This window comes from Carlito syrichta, unplaced genomic scaffold (assembly GCF_000164805.1).
Source record: "Carlito syrichta isolate Samal-C Ts95f unplaced genomic scaffold, Tarsius_syrichta-2.0.1 Scaffold126203, whole genome shotgun sequence".
Classification (NCBI taxonomy): Eukaryota; Metazoa; Chordata; class Mammalia; order Primates; family Tarsiidae; genus Carlito; species Carlito syrichta.
The window spans coordinates 12,781-32,322 of NW_007070299.1; the positions used below are offsets into that span (position 1 = coordinate 12,781).

General features: G+C 42.8%; 1 protein-coding gene across 1 annotated transcript; it reads left to right on the forward strand.

The window, feature by feature from the left end:
• Positions 1-3,847: 3,847 nt before the first annotated feature.
• Positions 3,848-17,972, forward strand: ZNF317 (zinc finger protein 317). The gene is made up of 7 exons (XM_008048573.2): positions 3,848-3,880; positions 11,460-11,585; positions 12,093-12,232; positions 12,734-12,860; positions 13,677-13,772; positions 14,215-14,297; positions 14,792-17,972. The coding sequence occupies exons 2-7, from the start codon at positions 11,555-11,557 to the stop codon at positions 16,109-16,111; spliced, it is 1,797 nt and encodes a 598-aa protein (XP_008046764.1). The 5' UTR covers positions 3,848-3,880; positions 11,460-11,554; the 3' UTR covers positions 16,112-17,972.
• Positions 17,973-19,542: the final 1,570 nt, after the last annotated feature.

The following is a 19,542-nucleotide window of genomic DNA, read 5'->3' on the forward strand; positions in this document are numbered from 1 at the left end:
AAAAATTAGCCGGGCGTGGTAGCGCACGCCTGTAGTTCCAGCTACTGGAAGACTGAGGCAGAAGGATCGCCGGAGCCCAGCCGGTCGAGGCTGCGGTGGCCGGCAGCGGCCACTGCACTCCAGTCTGGGCGACAGAGTGAGACTCCAACTCAAAAAAATAAAAATTAAGCCGGGCTCGGTGGCTCAGCCTGTCATTCTGCGCCTTTGGGAGGCTGAGGTGAGTGGATTGCCTGAACCCGTGGGTTCGAGACCCGCCTGGGCAGCGAGACCTCATCTCTACAATAAATCCAAAAAAAAATCAGCCGGGCGTGGTAGCACATGCCTGTAATTCCAGCTACTCGGAAGGCTGAGGCGGAAGGATCGCCGGAGCCCAGCAGGCGAGGCTGCGGTGGCTGGGAGCGGCCGCTGCACTCCAGTCTGGGCGACCGAGTGAGACTCCAAGTCGAAAAAAAAATAAAATAAAATAAAAAATAAAAATTAAATTAAATTAAAAATAAATTGTGTCAAAATGTTATCTCTTTTCCTCAAATACTTTTTGTCTTGATTAAACCACTTTATGATATGTATGCTTTCTGTTTCATAACTTTCCAGTATTTTTTGTTCATTTGTTTTGAATTAGGGTCTCTGTTGTCCAGGCTGAAGTACAGTCGCACAATCACAGCTCATCACATTCTCGACCTCCTGAGCTCAGAGGATCCTCCCACCTCAGCCTCCCAAGTAGCTGGGACTGCAGGTGGGCACCTCTATGCCCAGGTAATTTTTTAATTTCTTTTTAATTTTTTGGGTAGAGATGGGAGTCTCACTATATTGCCTAAGCTAGTCTCAAACTCCTGGGCTCAAGCAGTCCTCCCACCTTAGCCTCCTAAAGTGCTGTAATTACAGGCGTGAGCCACTGTGCCTGGTCAACTTTTCATTTTCTGTTTTTTGTTTTTAATCATTTTATTCCTTTTGCTTTTGGGGGGTGTTTCTTTCCAGTTTCTTATGTTGGATACCTATCACATTCCAAAAAACTGCAGTGTAGTGTTTTAATATATTTAACCCTTTGCACTTGGATGTCCTCTCTCAGAGGACATAAAGAGATTGCTGACGATTATACAAGACAAACAAGCACAAATTTTTTTTTTTAATGTATGTTTCCTTGAAGTTTTCCATCCGAAAACAATGAAAAGCCTATGTCCCATTTGAAATTTGTCAAGCTTCTGATCTATATCAGTTGAGAAGTGGTTTTCAGGAATCACTTCCTTCCATGTCGTCTTTAAACAGCATACTGGACAATAAATTGCATATTATTAATATGGGAGGAAGAAAACAAGACTGCATTGTCTGCTCGAATAGAAAAGCACCAGATAGAAGACATCAAACAAATTACTGTTGCCCAACATATACCAATGAACCGGCAGTGTAGATCGGTGACCATTTCACACATTATCACACATTAGAAAAATATGTTATACAATTTTGTATTTTTGTCATAAATAGGTTTCTCAATATCCAAAGTTCCATTATAAGCTAAATATCAGTACAATAACATAATTGATTTCAATACTATACTATTTAATATGAAGTGATTGGTTAATTATTTAGAACTTTTTCTTTTATTTTCCACTTCTGTAACTTTTCCCCCTGCTTATCTTTTGATTATTTTTTGCTAGCTTCTTTGCACTGTGGTCAAGTGATTGTAGCCATTTTCTGAGACAAGAACTATGGCCTCATGTGGATGGGTTTTATAGTTAGGAAATGCTCTTATGTTGTGTTCATTCTTTGTGTAGGTACTGAATTGCCTTCTTGAACTATATTTGTGAGAGCTCTGATGGTGGCTTCATCCATTTCTCAGAGAATTCTGTCCTTTTTTCTCCTTTTTTGAACTCTTTCTGCATTTATACTTTTCATTATGTACTAGCTCGTTTTCCTTTATGAGTTTTTTTTGCCTTAGTCCTTTCTATCTGGTGTGGACATAGTCAAGCCAGCATGCGGTTGTTGTTTTGTTGTTGTTGTTGTTTTTCTTCTGTCTTGTATATCTTTTTATTTCCATTCTTATCTTTATGCTTTAGATATCTCTTGTACATAGCATATAATTGGATTATCTTAACCTATTCTGTGTGACTTATCTGTATTTTAAAGTGTTAAGTCTATAAACATCTTTTATATTAATATAGTTGGACGTTACGATAATCCTATCTTTCTTTTTTCTCTAGCTTCTTTTGATTTGAATATTATTCATTCTACTTTTTCCTCTGCACATTTTGAATGGTTTTAGTGGTTGAACTAAACAGTTCCTAATTTTGTCCATTAAATGTAGATTCTGACATGTGCTATCACTCTCCTGATGTACATGTTTTTCTTATTATACATTTTAGGGGTTTTTTTTAACCTTAAAAGATATTCATATTTTTGCACAGTCATTTTTTTGTGTCACACTTACACACTTGCTACTTACTTTGCCTTACTTGCTTCTTATCCTGTGGTATAACTTCTTACTTTTTTTTTTCTTTTCTTATTTCTTTCTCCCTGAACTACATCTTTTAGAATGTCTCCTCTGTGGGTGACAAGTTCCAATATACTGTTTTGCCTTCTTTCTCAGTGGACAGTGTTGGTGGTTGTAGGATCTTATATTTTCTTCTAAAACTGTGTAGATGTTCCACTGTCTTCTGACTTCCATTGCTGCTGATGAGTCAGCTGTCAGCCTGATGGCCATTTCTTTAGAGCAGTGGCTCTTCCTGTGTGGTTTCCCAACTAGCAGCAGTGTCACCTGGCAGCTTGTTAGAAATGCATATTCTTAGACCCCATGCCCCAAGTCTTCTGAATCAGAGACTCTGGAGATGGGGCCTAGCAATGTGAGTTTCTTTTGTTATTTACAGTGTGTTTTGACAAGACCTCCTAGGGATTTTGGTGTACTCAGAGTTTGAGAACTATTGCTTTAATGGTCTTTTTTTTCTTTGGCTGTTGTTAAAATATTCTTTTTTGCCATTGGTATTCTCTGGTTCACTGTTACAGTGCCAAAGATTTTTTTTTAATCTCTCTTCAATCTGTTTACATTTTCCTCCTGAAATGAAAAATCCTCAGCCACTGTATTTAGCAGTAATTACCTCTGCACCTTTGCTCTCATCTGGAACTCTAGTTAGAAATGATTCAGTCATTTTTCCCTCTGGCCTCCATGGCTCTTAACTCTCTTTATATGCCTATCTTTTTCTGTACTGTTCTGAAATTTTCTAGAACTAGTTTTTACTTTTTTTTTTTTTAAATCAGTCTCATTATGTAGCCCAAACTAGAGTACAGTGGCTTGATCACAACACATTGTAGCTTTGACCTTCTAAGTGCAAGAGATCCTCCTACCTCAGCCTCCTTAAGTAGCTGGGGCTACAGGTGCATATCACCACACCCAAATAATTCATTTATTTATTATTTTTGTAGAGATGAGATCTCACTATGTTGCTCAGGCTGGTCTTGAACTTCAGGGTGCTTTTTTTTTGTAGTTGTTTGTAATCTAAAGCTACTCACTTAGGGTTTTTCTTCTTTCTTTTTCTGCTTTTATTTTAGCAACTGTAATTGCCATTTTAGAAATTCCAATTTTGTAGTTTTATGAATGCTAATATTAAAAGAGAAACAACTTCAATAACTCTGAAAAATTAATCTGTGCATACTAATTTATCCATAATGATGCCATTCTAATGATCTCGGTTTTGCTTCATGTTGTATAGAAACGGACCAGAACATCTCTGTGCTCATAGACCCTACAACTGATCTAGACTCCCCAGCTCCACATCCAACCAGCGTCACTTTGGTGCTGAAGTCTACCTGCTGAGTCTATGTCCAGGGCCACGTGTTCTTTTGAGACCCTCATCCTGCAGTGACAACCTCCAAAAGTGATAGAATCACTCAGGTGAGACATTGTCTAGATGCTCTGCTCTAGCCTCTCATTTACATTATTGCAAAATGTTGAAAGGGACCACGGATCTGAAATTGATGTGGGTACATTCTCTATGGGTGAACCATCCAGACAATGTGCTGTCTGTGGGGAGTAGTAGAAGCTGATGGGGCTTGAGGTTAGGCTAAGCCATTTGACTGTGTCTTAGCGCCCAGGTTACTATTAATTTCACAGGACCTTCTGAGAAGACCCCAGGCCCCACATTCCACAGGCTTTCTCTCTTGTGATCCTCCCAAGGTGCCAGCCCCAGGGCAGTTGTGTCTGAAGCTAGATAGGGATCAATGTGCTCATCATCCATCTATTCTTCATTATGTATTTATTTTCCTGTTATGTAGAATGCCATTCAGCTCTGGAACAGTGAATAAAAATATCAGAGAAGTCAGAAATCCCTATGTATTATCTAGTCAGGTATACTAGAAGAAAGCTAAACAAGTAAATAACATAGTGTGTATGGGAGAGATAGTACTGCTTACTGGGTGTTCTGTGTGCCAGCCTGTGTTTCCTGGGATCCTTGGAGCCTGCAGAGGCGAGCACTTCAGGGCCACAGTGTAGAAGACACAATGCACAGTTATCTGGCTTCCTTCTTGTCTCCATGTCCAAAATGGCCAAGGGAGTCAGTTGGTTCAGAGACAAGTGGCATGCCCCTGAGCAACTGGGAGATGTACCACATCAACACAGGTTGGACATGTAGCATGAGCATCACCTTTTCATTTTATTGAGCCATTGAGATCTGGGGTTGTCTTTTTTGCAGTAAAAATACAGCCTAACCTAACTTACACAGTATATTAATTGGAGGTTAGTACTTTGAGGAACAAAATTAAAAGAGTGGGGAATAGGGACTAAAAGAGGCAGGGGTTTGCATTTTAAATAGAGTGGTCAGTGGTCCGCATCGAGACACTTAAAGTTTAATAAAAATCTCAAAGAGGAGAGGGAGCCAGGCACGCTGACAATGTGGAGAAAATCATTCCAAGCAGAGAGAACAGCAAGTGCAGAATCCCTGAGGTGGGAGCATGGCTGGCAGAGTCTGTGGCCTACCAAGGAGACTAGCGTGGCTTGGATACATGAGCAGTGGTGGAGAGTCATGGATGCAGTGGCAGGGATGTGACCTTTGGTGTGAGTGAGATGGCATGCCATCAGATCTTGAGCAAAAACGTGACGTTACCTGCATTCTGCCCACAGTTATGGGTGCCATGTAAGCTACAAGGGAGTCAAGGATAAACCAGGAGACCTGATGGGATCTGTTGGAATGTTCTAAAAGAGAAGTAATACCTTGTGCCATGGCGGTGGTAGTCTAGGTGGGGAGTATCAGCCAGGTGTTTGGATTAAGTTTTAAAGATAAAGGCAAGAGGGCTTGCTGGTAACTTGGATGCAGAATATGAAAAAGAAAGGGGAGAAACAAGGGTGTCTATGAGGCTTCTGACTTGAGCCCCTGGGAGGCTGGAGCTGCCATCCACATGGGGAGGTTGGCAGCTTGGCTGTAGATGTTTAACTTGAGATCCTGTTCGCCGTTGCAGTAAAGGGGACACCGTTTGGAGTTGGGTCACCTGGGTTCACAACTTCCATCTATGACCTTGGCCAAGCAATCCAACCTCTTGGTGCTTTTTTCTCTGGACATTTCTGACTTTCTGGGGAGGTTGTGGGGATTCAAGGAGTGTTCCTGTAGAGAATCAGGACAATGTTTTGTACTGAGTAAACACTGCACATGTTGTTATTTGTAATAGTGGTAATGATGTGGTCAAGGAAAGTTGGTGGGGGTGACCCACAGAAGCTTGTGGGTTGAGCACTGATGGATGAATGACAGTGAGGGTGTAGGTATTGTGCCTCAGTGACTGAACCTCTCACTCTGTCTCACCTCCCCAGCAGTAATCTGATCTTAGAACCCAAGGGCACGTTGCCTGGGAAAGGACTTTGTAAATAAGCATCACTTATACCTGAGAAGAAAGGTGGGATTTGTCCCAAGGACTGCCTCAGGATACTTGCAGCATCTTTTTATATCTGAAAGCTGGCAGTCCCTGACCTCAGTTGGGGACATAATTACATTGCTATCTAGATATCCATGAATGATGGTGAGTGTTTTGTATTTCCTTGCACTGCCTAAGGAGGGAAGGAAGGGAAGGGAACTGATTTTTGTTGGGAATCTTTTGCATCAGTTGGATGATGAGGGTACTAGGATCTGACTCTATTTCATCCTAATTGTTCTCACTCAGAAGATGTGGGTCAGATAAACCCACACTCCAGGTGGAAGAAAGAGCTCAGGCTTTGTGTTTTTTTTTAAATAAATTGGAACCTGACTGGGTGTGGTGTCTCACACCTGTAATCCCAGCACTTTGGGAGACCAAGGCGGGAGGATCTCTCAAGCCCAGGAGTTCAAGGCCTGGTCAACATAGTGAGACCCTGTCTTTACCAAAAATTACAAATTGGCCAGGTGTGGTATCATGTGCCTGTAGTCCCAGCTGTTTGGGAGGCTGAGGCAGAAGGATGGCTTGAGCACAGGAGTTAGAGACTAAAGTGAGCTGTGATGGTGCCACTGCACTCCAGCCAGCCTGGGAGACAGAGTGTGACGCTGTCTAAATTGGAGCCCAGTTCCCACCCACTGTTTGCTATGTTACTTTCTGGGAAGTTATTTAACCTTTCTGAGCCTGATTCCACATCTCTGATGGTGCTGATAGTGGTCATCTGATTGGTTTGCTATGGAATTCAGGGAACCCCAACACAGGGATTGCACTTAACAAGCAGTACAGGGCCTGTGTTCTTCAGAGTACTTTTAATATCTCTAGTTGATGTATATTTTTAAATTAGATTTTTTTCTTCATGTTTTTAAGAAATAGGTAGGGCTAGTGTTGGGCAACTAACAAAACTTAGCTAAAGCTGATTTAACTTAAGTAAAGCCCATGGAATTTAAGCAACCTGCCCCTTATTTCACATTAATAAGCTATAAATAAATAAAATTGTGTTTTCTTTCCAAATGTGTATTTTGGATTCCTAGTCTAGTTTTTAATTTGAAAACAATAGTAATTCATCAACTTGGCAAGCAAGATTTTTTAAATCTAAGTATGAGAAATGTGTGCATAAAGGGACTGCAAATAAAGTTGTATTTGGAGAACAGTCTAGCAACACTTGAAAAAATCTTAAATATGTTCATAAATTTTGACCAAAAGCTTCAATTAATATCTAGCAGTTAATTCTAAGGGGAAAAAATACAAAAATTTAACTGCAAGGATTTATTCTAAGTATAGTTTTTCTGCTTGTGAAAAATGAGAGAAATATTCAAAGTACTTTAACATAGGATCAACTCAATAAATTGATACACCTATTTAGTAGAATAACATATAAACACAAACATGAAAAAAATTAACGGTATGTTACAACTTTACAAATGGTATGGCTGATTCTAAATTTCATCCGTAGCAAAAGAGGCACAAATACCAAACATTGTTGATGAAGAAAAATGATGATGAGAGACATGTCCTAGATACCAGAAGATATTAGAATACTGTGGTGTTGACATTTCACATTCATGTATGCACGGGGGGTTGGCCTATGTTAGGGTTTGAGTAAGTTTGGGGTGGAACGAGGAAAAAGGTCACGGAGGTAGCAATAGCACACACAAGTCTTAGTGGGGGACACATTGACAAGATTGTAGGAATACAGGTGTGCATCACCACGCCCAGCTAATTCTTTGTGTTTTTTGTAGAGAAAAGGTTTTGCTATGGTGCGCAGGCTAGTCTTGAACTCCTTGGCTCAAGCGATCCTCCTGCCTGGGCCTACTAAATTGTTGGGATTACAGGCATGGCTCAGGATATTTTATACAAATAAATAAATACAAAGTTAAAAGACAGGTGACAAACTATGAGAAAATTCAGTAGAGAAGAAGAAATACATCCAGGCTATGTCATGAATACCTGAAAATCAATAAGAAAAAAAAATAAGTGACTTAGTAGTTAATGGATTAGAAATGGACAGTTCCCAGAACAGGAAAGACAAAATGCCAGTTTAATTTTGTCTGTTTGTTTGTTTGTTTGTTTGTTTGGAGAAATGGGTTCTTGGTATGTTGCCCAGACTGGAGCGCAGTGGCTGTTCACAGGTGCCATGATGATGAACTGCAGCCCAGAACTCCTGGGCTCAAGCGCCTCTCCCGCCTCAGCCTCCTGATTACTGGATTATAGGTGCACACCACTGCTCCTGGCTCAAAATGGCAATTTTATACACATACACACACACCCACACACACACACCCACACACACATTTTTCACTTTGATAGTAGACTTACGTTGATTGATTGATTGATTGATTTTAAGGGCTGCAGGGTCCATTATTTATTTTAACTTGAACATGGAAGGAAAGTGTCACACTCCCCCTTCCCCTTTACAGGGGGAGTGTGTTTCAATCAACACCTCTTCTCCATCCACCCTGTGTGTGTGTGTACACACACACACACGCCACAGTCAGGCGGGGTGATCAGGCCGACCAGTCCTCTTATCTATTACTCCCTTGAAGAGGGCTTGACCATGGGAAAGGAGGAGGAACCACATCAGGCAGAAGTTTCAAGCCATGGAATGGAGGACAGAAGGCAGAGAGGAGCAGCACCAGAGGCTGGGAGAGAGCGGAGTTTGAGTTTGAGACTGCAGCGAGCCATGATTGGGCCACAGCTTCCTTATTTTTTATAAATTCTGTCCTTTGGAAGAGGGTGAGTGATTAATTTCCAAAATACACTTCAGAGTCCCACCTTCCACATAGCTCCCTTACTCACAGCCCTTTGGTTTTTCAGGCAATATTTAAGAGCCCTCATAAAGCCAGAAGTATCGATAGTCCCTCAGTGCACCCAAAAGCCATGTTCAATCCCTTACAAAGACTATGTTCCACAGACTTTGCTTCTCCCTCTACGTTTGTCTACAGCTCCGTGGTAAGGCGGCTGTAGAGACATATCAGGGTAAGTGGAAAAGGGAAACAAGGGGACGCCCAGGCACGTGGGTGCAGGGAGGGCAGGAACACCACTTCCAATTTCCTTTGTCTTTTCCTTTTAAAAAAAAAAGGTAAGAGTGTGATTGGTTGGAAGGGTAGAGAACAAACCCCAGAACAGACATTGATTTAATAGTTATCATATTTAATTATGTGTGATATTGTGTTCTTGGTTTCGTAGTTTTTGTTTTGTTTTGTTTTTTCTTTTTGAGTCAGGGTCTCATTCTGTCGCCCTGGCTAGAGTGCAGTGGCACAATCACGGCTCGCTGCAGTCTCAAACTCAAAACTCCCAAATTGTTTTCCCAGTCTCGCCATCAGGATATGAGAGTTGCCAGTGTGCCCTAGCCTCAGCAGCATTTAGTACTGTCTTTTATTTTGGCCACTCTCGTGGATTGAAATGCTGTAACAGTTTTAATTTGCACTTCTCTCATGCTATCATGTTGAGCCCCATTGGGTATGATCCTTTGCCCTTTTGGGGTTTTTTTTTCCCCCTTCTGTTTTTTAGGAGTTTTAATGTATTCTGAATATGAATTCTTTGTCAGGTATATGCATTGCACATAGTTTTTTCCAGTCTGTGGCTCACCGTTCATTTTCATAGTGTCATTTGATGAGTTGAAATGTTATTGCTTTCTCTTTGTGTCTACTTTAAAATGTTATATAACTAAAGGTCGGTTGTGGAAATAATTTTCTGAATTTTATTTACCTCAAAAGTTTTTAAATTTCAAATTGGTTTTTGTGTGCCATGAGAACAGAGCTCAGTGTTTCTTTTTTCCATTGTGTTCTTTCAGTGCCATTTATTATTACAGAAAGACTCCTTTCCCTGTTGAATTGGTTTGTGCCCTTATTGGAAGTCATTTGCACATGTGGGTTTATTTCTAGCTCTATTCTGTTCCATTGACTATTTGTCTGTACTTATTCCAGTAACTCTCATTACTGTGATAAAATTAGTAGTATGAGTCTTCCAAGTCTGTTTTTCATTCTTAATATTGTGCTGATTCTTCTAGGTCTTTTGCATTATTATGTGCACTTTATGTTTGACTTGTTCATTTCAAGAAAAAAAGCCTGCTGGGATTTTGATAGGGACTGTGTTGTATTTACAAATGAATTTGGAGAGAGTGAATATCTTGATATTGAATCTTGTAGTCCAGGAAAATGAAATAGTTCCCATGTATTTATCTCTTTAATTTCTTTCAGCAGTGTTTTATAGTTTCTCATACAACTTTTACTTGATTTATTCTTAGGTATTTGATATATGCCATCATTGTTTTTTAATCTTCATTTTCCAGTTCTTTGCTGAGATGTTTTTTCATTGTGAGTTTTATTTTTATTTATTTATCTTTTGAGTTGGAGTCTCACTCCATTGCCCAGGCTGGAGCGCAGTGGCACGCTCACAGCCACCCCAGCATCCACCTGCTGGGCTCCAGTGATCCTTCTGCCTTAGCCTTCCAAGTAGCTGGAACTACAGGCGCATGCTACTACACCCGGCTAATTTTTTATCTATTGTAGAGAAAAGGTCTCACCAAATTGCCCAGGCTGGTCTCGAACCCAGCGGCTCAGGCAATCCACTCACCTCGGCCTCCCAAAGTGCTGTGATTACAGGCTGAGTCACTGAGCCTGGCTTTCATTGTGATTAATGTGAAGTACATGCAAGATTATTTACTGACAGCAAAGGTAAGGCTTAGAGAGTTTTTGATTGAAAAAAGCTGGTGAGATTTTACATGGTCTATGGGAGACTGGAAAATTGAATTGCTGTGCTGTAGTAGTCCACTTTTCTTGAGTGTAGATGCCCCTTAGGAGTTAGTCACTGAGTTTCTACTCTGCTGATATGCCTGGTTGTATGAAGACTTGTCTTCCCAGGTACCTCCAGGGAGGAGGCAGGTATTTGGTTCTTTAGGAGCTATAATAAGCAGAGAGATGAAGGTGTTTGGACAAATAAACTGTTCAAGTGATGGATTGTGGTGAATTGCAGCTGGGTGGGTGAGACAGTAAGAGGAGGAGCTGGCTGTTAGGGAACAAGATGGCAGGAGGACAGGTGGTCTGCAATCTCTAAAGTGGGAGTATTCATGTGAGAAGAAGGCTATGTAGGAGGTTTTGTCCAGAGAGCAGATTTCCTAATCATTGTCTGGGAATGAGGCTGATTCTAGTGATAACAAGGTCTAGACTGTGGCCCAAGGATGTATATAGTGGCATGGAATGTGGGCACAGAAGGCACTGAGATCAGAACTCGTGGTCCTGGGTGGACCATCCTCATAGATGTTGCCATCCTAAATGATGGCAGTCCTGGAAGGTGAAGGAAGGGAAGAACAGAGAGAGTCTAACAGTTGTGCTTGGTGGAAAATCACTTGGGAAGAGCAAATCTGAATCATGAATCTGAATCCAACTTAAGGCAGGTCGGGTTCCCTCCCACCACCACATTGCCGGGTGGTTTTACCTGAGTAAGATTAAAGGTCCAGGAGCAGACAGAAAAACTTGGCTACTCAAAAGAGGAAATAGCAAAAGAATTTCAGAGTTTTCCTCGGTGAGCAGGAGAGAGGTAGCCTTTGACTACGCCTGGTATTCTCTCCTTCACCACAGATGCCAGCTTGGAGAGTCTCGTGAGAGGAAGAGAGTGGCCACCTGGTTCTCCCAGTACCCTGTTGTTCAGGCGAGTTGACTGTCTTTCTTACAGGATGGCAACTCTTCGTCTGTCTTCCACACTTGGTAAGTTCTTGGGTCAGGGCCTGGCCTAAGAAATCAAGTGTAAGTGGCCCCTGCCATGTCACCAAGGTAAAGGGTATGTGCAGCCATAGAGGGCCGCCAGGAGAGGATGGGTGAGCTGAAAAGGGGTGGGAAGAGAGCCCTGGGAACTATGAGGTGACTGTCTAAGGGTCCTAGTGGGTCTGGGAGAAGGAGAGTGTCTGTATAGTTGGTGTGTGGAGAGAGCACAAGTGGCCTCGCATTATCCCATTTATCATTTTGATAAATTTGAGCAAAGCAATAACTCTGCCTCTCATAACTGGCATTTCTGCACTCATACATTGGGATTATATGTCATTTCTTTTCTACCTTTGAGCGGATCAGGGCTCTTCTGATTTAATAAAATGTCTGTGGGCAGGGGTGAGAGAGGGAGATATGTTTGGAGGTATCAACACTCAGTGTGGAGTAGTTTCCTTATTTGCACATGTTGTAATGTGGAGCAGGGTTTGATTCCCCTCTTTTTACCTCCAGCTCTGTCCACTCAGGACCTCACCTGTCTCCCGGAGTCAGAATTTCCTCTTTCTTCAAAAGGCCATTCCTGTCCCCAGAATTTGGACCTGTTCTCCTGCAATGGTCTGGAGCCTCACACACCAACCAGTGCTGGTTCCCAGGTACACTGAGATCTCAGGGCCTGAGAGGGTGGGAGAGGTGCTTTCTAGAATGTCCCCCTAAGTGCATGCTGGAAGTCTTTGGGGTCTTCATTTTGACTGATGAATGTCTGATCAGGGCCCAAGAAAGCCAAGGAATATTGGGAGGCTGTCATGATGTCAGAGTAGTTAGAGGAAATTATTTATGTAGCACATGTTTTTCTTATGCTTGCAAAGTGCTCAGGTCCATCCTCAACCCCAGAGACGGGGAAATCTAAAAGCTCTCAAACCAGTTTAGAAGTGGAGAGATATGGTGCCTTGTCAGAGTTGCATTTGAAGTGATGAGACAAGACAAGGGGAGAGAAGATGTCTGATGACTGATGTCTAGAGAAAATGTTGAGACCTCCAGCACACCATCTGAAAATCCTGCGTTGGATCTCATTCCTGGTCTTCAGCCTCAGCCATCTTTTTGTGAATACCAATAAGCTGGTTCCTCACTGACCCCAAACGTGTTTGGTATTTCAGGAGTCAGTGACTTTCCAGGATGTTGCTGTGGACTTTACTGAGAAGGAGTGGCCTCTGCTGGATTCTTCTCAGAGAAAACTCTACAAAGATGTGATGCTGGAGAACTACAGCAACCTTACCTCACTGGGTAAGACTGGCATCGCTTCTCCATTCATGAATCAGATGCTGCTGTTTAAGTATTTTCTGTGACTCAGGAACTAAGCTGGGGCTCAGAACACATCTGCAAACAAGCAGTCCTGGTGCCAGCCCTCACGGTGCCAGCCTTGGGTATTGAGACCCGTTCGTTGCATGGGCCTTGGTTCTCCAGTGTGTGTCTGAGCTTGGGCACAAGCTTCCCAGATGAGAAATCCACATTCTTTTGTGTTGCTATAAGAAAAACCTGGAGCTGTATCCGGGAAGGAGCCGAGAGACCAAAGAATGACTCAGACAAATCCAGCTTGGCAAGCAGATGAGTTTATTAGAACCTACATACAGGGCACCGCGGGGCAACGGCAGGACATCTCTAGAAATCTGCCCCGTCAGCCATCTCTAAGCAGCTTTGAAGCTAAGTTTCTGGTTCTTTGTCTGCTATATGTGAAGACACTGTTTTTCTTGATATGTTTCCACATACACTCTGGGTGTTGTGGGTTCTCAGGGACACCTGCTCCTTGACTGAGCATCATGGGCTTGGCTCACCCCCTGGCCTTCAGTTTTCAAGCAGTGGACATACACCCTTAAGCCACCTGGTGGGGCAGCCGCCACCCTACACGTGGGTATCAGGTTTTGTTTTCTGTGAAAGACTTTTACTGTGTTCCTTAGAAGTTTGGCACCATCATTTTGCTGCTCCTAAGTCAGACTTGTCCCCCTTCAGAACACTTAAGACCAAAATGTTGACTCCAGGCTAATGGAAGGAACTGTCCTCTGCATGGTCCTCCCTCAACATGTGTCTTTCCCATGGCTATAGGGTATCAGGTTGGCAAACCCAGCCTCATCTCACACTTGGAGCAAGAGGAGGAGTCAAGGACAGAGGAGAGAGGCACTCACCAAAGCACTTATCCAGGTGAGTGAGCCCCAGGCGAACAGTGGGGCTGTGACTGTTCAGGGATTGGGGTGGAGAGAGGTGAGTTAGGAAATGTCATCAGAGAAATTGGGAAATGACCCTCTTCATTCTCACAAATCCTTTGGCCTCCTTGCTCCTTTGTCTTTGAATTTGACATCTCCATGTGGGCTCTCTGACCCATTCTTTCATACCTGACATTTCTGATCATACTGTTTCTGTCTTTATCAGTGTCCATCTGAATTGACTTGCATTTATACCCATCATTGCCAAATATCTCACACAGTCAGATTTTTAACAGTAGTTTTTGCTCCAGTGTGTGTTCTTGTCTTTCTCATCACTTTCTCTCATAGGGTTAGTACCTACAAAGAAATCCACCTGTTTTTATTACTGTCATCACCATTTTCCTTTCCCAGCAAGTTATTACTTTTCCATTGCATTTCAGATTGGGAGACTCCATCTAAAACCAAGTGGTCACTTCTTATGGAAGATATTTTTGGAAAGGAAACTCCCAATGGTGTGACAATGGTAAGATTTCTTTGGAGGTAATCTGGATCTTCCATATTTGAGGAGACTAGGGCAGCCTAAGTTAGAAGAGCAGCTCAAGAACCAGGTAAGTGGCATTCCCCAGGAGGAAGCAGGGTTTAAGAGACACTCCTGAATATCACCAAGTTGGAGAAATCCCTAAACCTAGCCTGAGGCTTTTTACTTAGAGTTCTGATGCGTAAATACTTTCATTAACTATGTCTCGGATTGATGGGGCTCAATTCAGTTTTAAACAGTGAACAAAGTGTACACAAAGAGCTTTATAAAAGTAGCACCTGCAGCCTTATGGTCTAGCATTTCCCTGCTCTCTTTGATGGAGCCCGAGGGGGACAAGTGCAATATATTGACCCTGCAAATTATGACATCTCTAGTCATAATGATATGCTTCTATTGATAGCAACGTAAGTGGGGGTGATTCTTTGGAATTCCATAAATTTGGGAAATCCCTTAGTCAGCACTCATCTCTTAACCAACAGGATAGAACTCGTCTTGGAGAGAAGTCCACTGAATATGCTCACTTGTTTGAAGTCTTCAGCATGGGTGCTCACCTCACTCAGCCAATGGGAAGGCATGCTGGCAAGAGGCCCTATCACCGCCGTGACTATGGGGTAGCTTTTAAGAATAGGCCGCATCTAACTCAACACGTGAGCATGTATGACGGAAGAAAAATGCACGAATGTCATCAGTGCCAAAAAGCCTTTACTACAAGTGCTTCCCTCACACGGCACAGGAGGATACACACTGGGGAGAAACCCTACGAATGCACTGACTGCGGAAAAGCCTTTAATGACCCATCAGCCCTTAGGAGTCATGCAAGAACTCACCTCAAAGAGAAGCCCTTTGACTGCAGCCAGTGTGGAAACGCATTCCGGACCCTCTCTGCCCTGAAGATACACATGAGAGTTCACACTGGCGAGAGGCCTTACAAGTGTGATCAGTGCGGGAAGGCCTATGGCAGGAGTTGCCACCTCATTGCACACAAGAGAACGCACACTGGAGAGAGGCCCTACGAGTGTCATGACTGTGGGAAAGCTTTCCAGCACCCCTCCCATCTTAAAGAGCATGTCAGGAATCATACTGGGGAGAAACCCTATGAATGCACGCAGTGTGGCAAAGCCTTTCGATGGAAGTCTAACTTCAATTTGCACAAGAAGAACCACATGGTAGAGAAAACCTATGAATGTAAAGAATGTGGGAAATCCTTTGGTGATCTTGTGTCACGGAGGAAACACATGAGAATCCATATTGTTAAGAAACCCGTTGAATGTCGACAGTGTGGGAAAACCTTCAGAAACCAGTCCATCCTTAAGACACACATGAACTCACACACTGGAGAAAAACCTTACGGGTGCGATCTCTGTGGGAAGGCCTTCAGTGCAAGCTCAAACCTAACTGCACACAGGAAAATACACACTCAAGAGAGACGCTATGAATGTGCTGCCTGTGGGAAAGTCTTTGGTGATTATTTATCCCGAAGGAGGCATATGAGCATTCATCTTGTAAAGAAACGTGTTGAATGTAGGCAGTGTGGGAAAGCCTTCAGAAACCAGTCAACGCTAAAGACACACATGCGAAGTCACACAGGCGAGAAACCATACGAGTGTGATCACTGTGGGAAAGCCTTCAGCATAGGCTCTAACCTGAATGTGCACAGGAGGATCCACACTGGGGAGAAGCCCTATGAATGCCTTGTCTGTGGGAAAGCTTTCAGCGATCATTCTTCCCTCAGAAGTCATGTGAAAACACACCGGGGAGAGAAGCTCTTTGTGTCATCAGTGTGGAAAAGACTCCAGTGAGCATGCCTGTTTTAAGAGAACATAAGCACTCAGACTACAAACAAACCTCATGAGTATAAGAAGGCAGGAAGCCCTCATGAGCTTTCACCTTCCTGGGCACAGGAGAATTCATATAACTTAGGAGAAATCCAGTTCCTGTAAACACTGGGAAGATGAGGTGTTCGTCATCCCTTAGGAGATTTGTGAGAGCTCAACACTGGGGTAGAAAATGTACACCTGTACCATGGAGATACATTCAGCGCTTAACAAATGAGAACTTAGGGAGAGAAACCTCAGTTTGGCATTTAGAATCAAAATGACTTCAGCTTGCCTCTCGCCTCCTGGGCACATGACTAATAAGCACTAGGGAGAATCTCTATGAATGCAGTAACTGGGGAAGCCTTTCTTGGTCTCACAGTCTAGTCCTCATGAGAGAAACCCCACTGAGGAAAGAAATCAATAAAGTAAAAAAATGTGGAAAGTCATTAATGGGTCAGCAAAGTATGGCTAGCTGTCTGTTAGCTGGCCAGCTAACAATAGTTGTTACATTTTAAAAGAGGAAGAATATCTGACAGAGACCATAGGTGGCCAATAACCTTGAAATACTTGCTGTCTGGCCCTTTTCAGAAAAACTTGGCCTACCTTTGTTCTACAGCAGTGGTTCTCAACTAGGGGTGATTTTGGTGTCCAGGGGTCATTTAAGCAATGTCTGGAGACATGTGGTTGTTAGAACTGAGGGGAGGTGCTCCTGGCATGTAGCAGGAAGACATCAGGAATGCTGCTAAGTATCCTACAATGCATGTGACCCCCCACACACAAAAAGGAATTATGTACCCCCAAATGTCAGTATTGCTGAGGTTGAGAATAATCCAGTATTCCTCAGTTAATGCCTATAGTAACCCCTCAATTTTTATAAATCTTATGAACACACACGCTAGAAGATACTTCAGAACTTTAAAAATATAATCAGCTCTCACCCTATTTGGAAATGATTTCAGCCAGTCTCCTCACTCATGCATATGAATATTCTCACTGGGAGGGACACTCCAGTGGAATTTTCCAGTGAATATGGGATTACACTTGGTCTTTCACCCTGAATACCAACCCTGGCTCGTTACTCTTTAGTCTTTATTTTTAAAGGTTATGTTCCTCTAAGTAGCTCTTAAGCATCATCACGAAAATTTGTATATAGTATTTTTACTATAGCTTCACGTCTTATTTTCTTTTGGATAAGCTACTTGACCAATGGCATATAAGCACTGTGTTACAGACCCTGTAACATGTGGGTATTTCTTAGTACCTGTCTTGTTACTGGTATCTGTTCAGATGCATAGTGATCAGAGCATGTCTTCGTCAGTGGGATCTTTCGGTGTATTTACAGTCTACTCTCCAGCCAGGAGTGGCAGATACTTCTAGTTGCTTTTCCAGTATCTGCTTTCACCTTCTTCCAATATTAAGAGAGTCCAGGTTGTGTCAGATTAGTCAGATGTGCTATTTTGTAAAATCTGTCATGGGTTTTTTTTGCAACTAGTACCGTTCACGTCCCATAACCCTGGCCATTGACAAATAAGCAGATGTAACTCTGTGGGCTTCTGAGAAAGCTCCTAGCAAGGGGTCATTAACTTCAAATCTTCCCTACATGTTTTGTTCTTTGCTTTAGTCCCTACTTCTCACTTTGCAAGGAGATCCAGTACGTAGTGCTAAAAGTTCCATCTTGTGACCATGAGGATGAAAGCCACAGTTTAAGAAGGATACTGCACTAAAGTCACAATGTCCCTTGGCCTCTCCTCTGGCTTGAGTCTGCACTAGCCCTGGATTTGGTACTTCTAGACTTCCTATTACATGAGAAAAAAATAAAACTGATTACTGGTTTAAGCTGCTATGGATATTGTCATTGTTTTTATTTATTTTGAGATGGGGTCTTGCTATGTTGCCCAGGTTACACTTGAGCTCAAGGGATCCTCCTGTCTCTGCTTCCTTACTACCTGGGACTACAGGTGTGTACCACCATGCCTGGCTTGTTTTTTATTTATTTATTTACTTACTTACTGGTAGGGGGAGGGTTCTATACCCACTGGATGCTGTCCAGAGAGCATACACCCAATTGTTTTATAACTGCTGTCTAAAGATGTAGGCATAGTGTATATGCTTTTCATTATTAAATATAGGGTTTTTGTGTGTTTGTTTTTGAGTTGGAGTCATACTCTGTCACCCAGACTGGAGTGCAGTGGCCACCACAGCCTCGACCTGCTAGGCTCAGGCGATCCTTCCACCTCAACCTTCCAAGTAGCTGGAGCTACAGGTGTGTGCCACCATGCCCAGCTAATTTTTTTTAATTTGTTGTGGAGACAAGGTCTCACCAAGTTTCCCAGGCTGGTCTCAAACTTCTGGACTCAGGAATCCTCTGGCATCTGCCTCCTAAAGTGTTGGGATTACAGGCATGAGCCACCAGGCCTGGCAGATGTTTTTTAATTGTTTAAACCAAGTTCCTAAAAATTGTATTTTGAGTCCTTGGTATACTTAAGCATTTACTTGAAGTTTATTGATAGAATGTTCATTTTCACAGTAGCCCAAGGAAACAGGTTCTGTCAGCATCTCCATTTTGCATTTGGGGCATCTGAGACAAGAAAGTTGAGGTCTCGTGCCTGAGATCAGTCTGTTGGCTAGCAGCAGTGCTTGGGTTTTAACCCTGGTGTCTCTGGAGTCTATAAGTCTTATTCCATGCACAGGTACTGTTCTGTGATGCCCAGTGTCTAGACTGAGTAAGGATTTTTGCCCTGATGGTGCTTCCATTCTAGTTGAAGTACCTGATTAACAAACATTTATGCAAGAAAACAAGCATGCCTTTCTCTTGGGTGTATACCCTGGGTAGAAATTTCTGGGTCATGTGAGAGGCATTTGTTCATTTTTAGTAGATGTTGGCAGTTTTCTGCAGTGGTGGTGCAAACTGTTCCAACAAGCTCACTGCATATCAGATGGTGGCAAATGCAGTAGAGGAAACATGTATGGTGATGATGCAAGGGAAGATAGGGGTGGAGGGGAGTTACTGGGTGTGTAGGGAAAGCCTTAGGGATGTTTAAGCAGAGATGTAAGTGAACTACGAGTGTGTACCCTGTTGTCATCTGAGGAAGAGCACCCTCAGCAGCTCAAAGGCTGCGAAGAAGGGCTGTGCTTGGGATGGCCAAGCAACCACAGAGGCACTGCTGTGATGGAGTGGAGCAAGCTTGGGAGTGATAGAAGATGACAAAGTTAGAACCTTATTGAAGATCTGTTCATGGGGCATCTTGTGTGTCAGCTGGAAGGACTTTGCCTTTCAGCCCCAATGCAGCAGGACGGCAGTGGAAGATTTGGAGTAGAGGATCCCCAACTCTAATTTGTTTTCTTTCTTCCTTCCTTCCCTCTCTCCCTCCCTCCATCTGGAATGTGATCCTTCTGCCTCAAACTTCTGAATA

What these genes read in the sequence shown, in the direction of transcription:
- ZNF317 (XM_008048573.2), top strand. Translation starts at nt 11,555, where the DNA reads ATGGCAACTCTTCGTCTGTCTTCCACACTTG. An exon ending in CAGCAACCTTACCTCACTGG is followed by an intron (nt 12,861 to 13,676) that starts GTAAGACTGGCA and finishes CCATGGCTATAG; the next exon opens with GGTATCAGGTTGGCAAACCC. An exon ending in CTCCCAATGGTGTGACAATG is followed by an intron (nt 14,298 to 14,791) that starts GTAAGATTTCTT and finishes CTTAACCAACAG; the next exon opens with GATAGAACTCGTCTTGGAGA.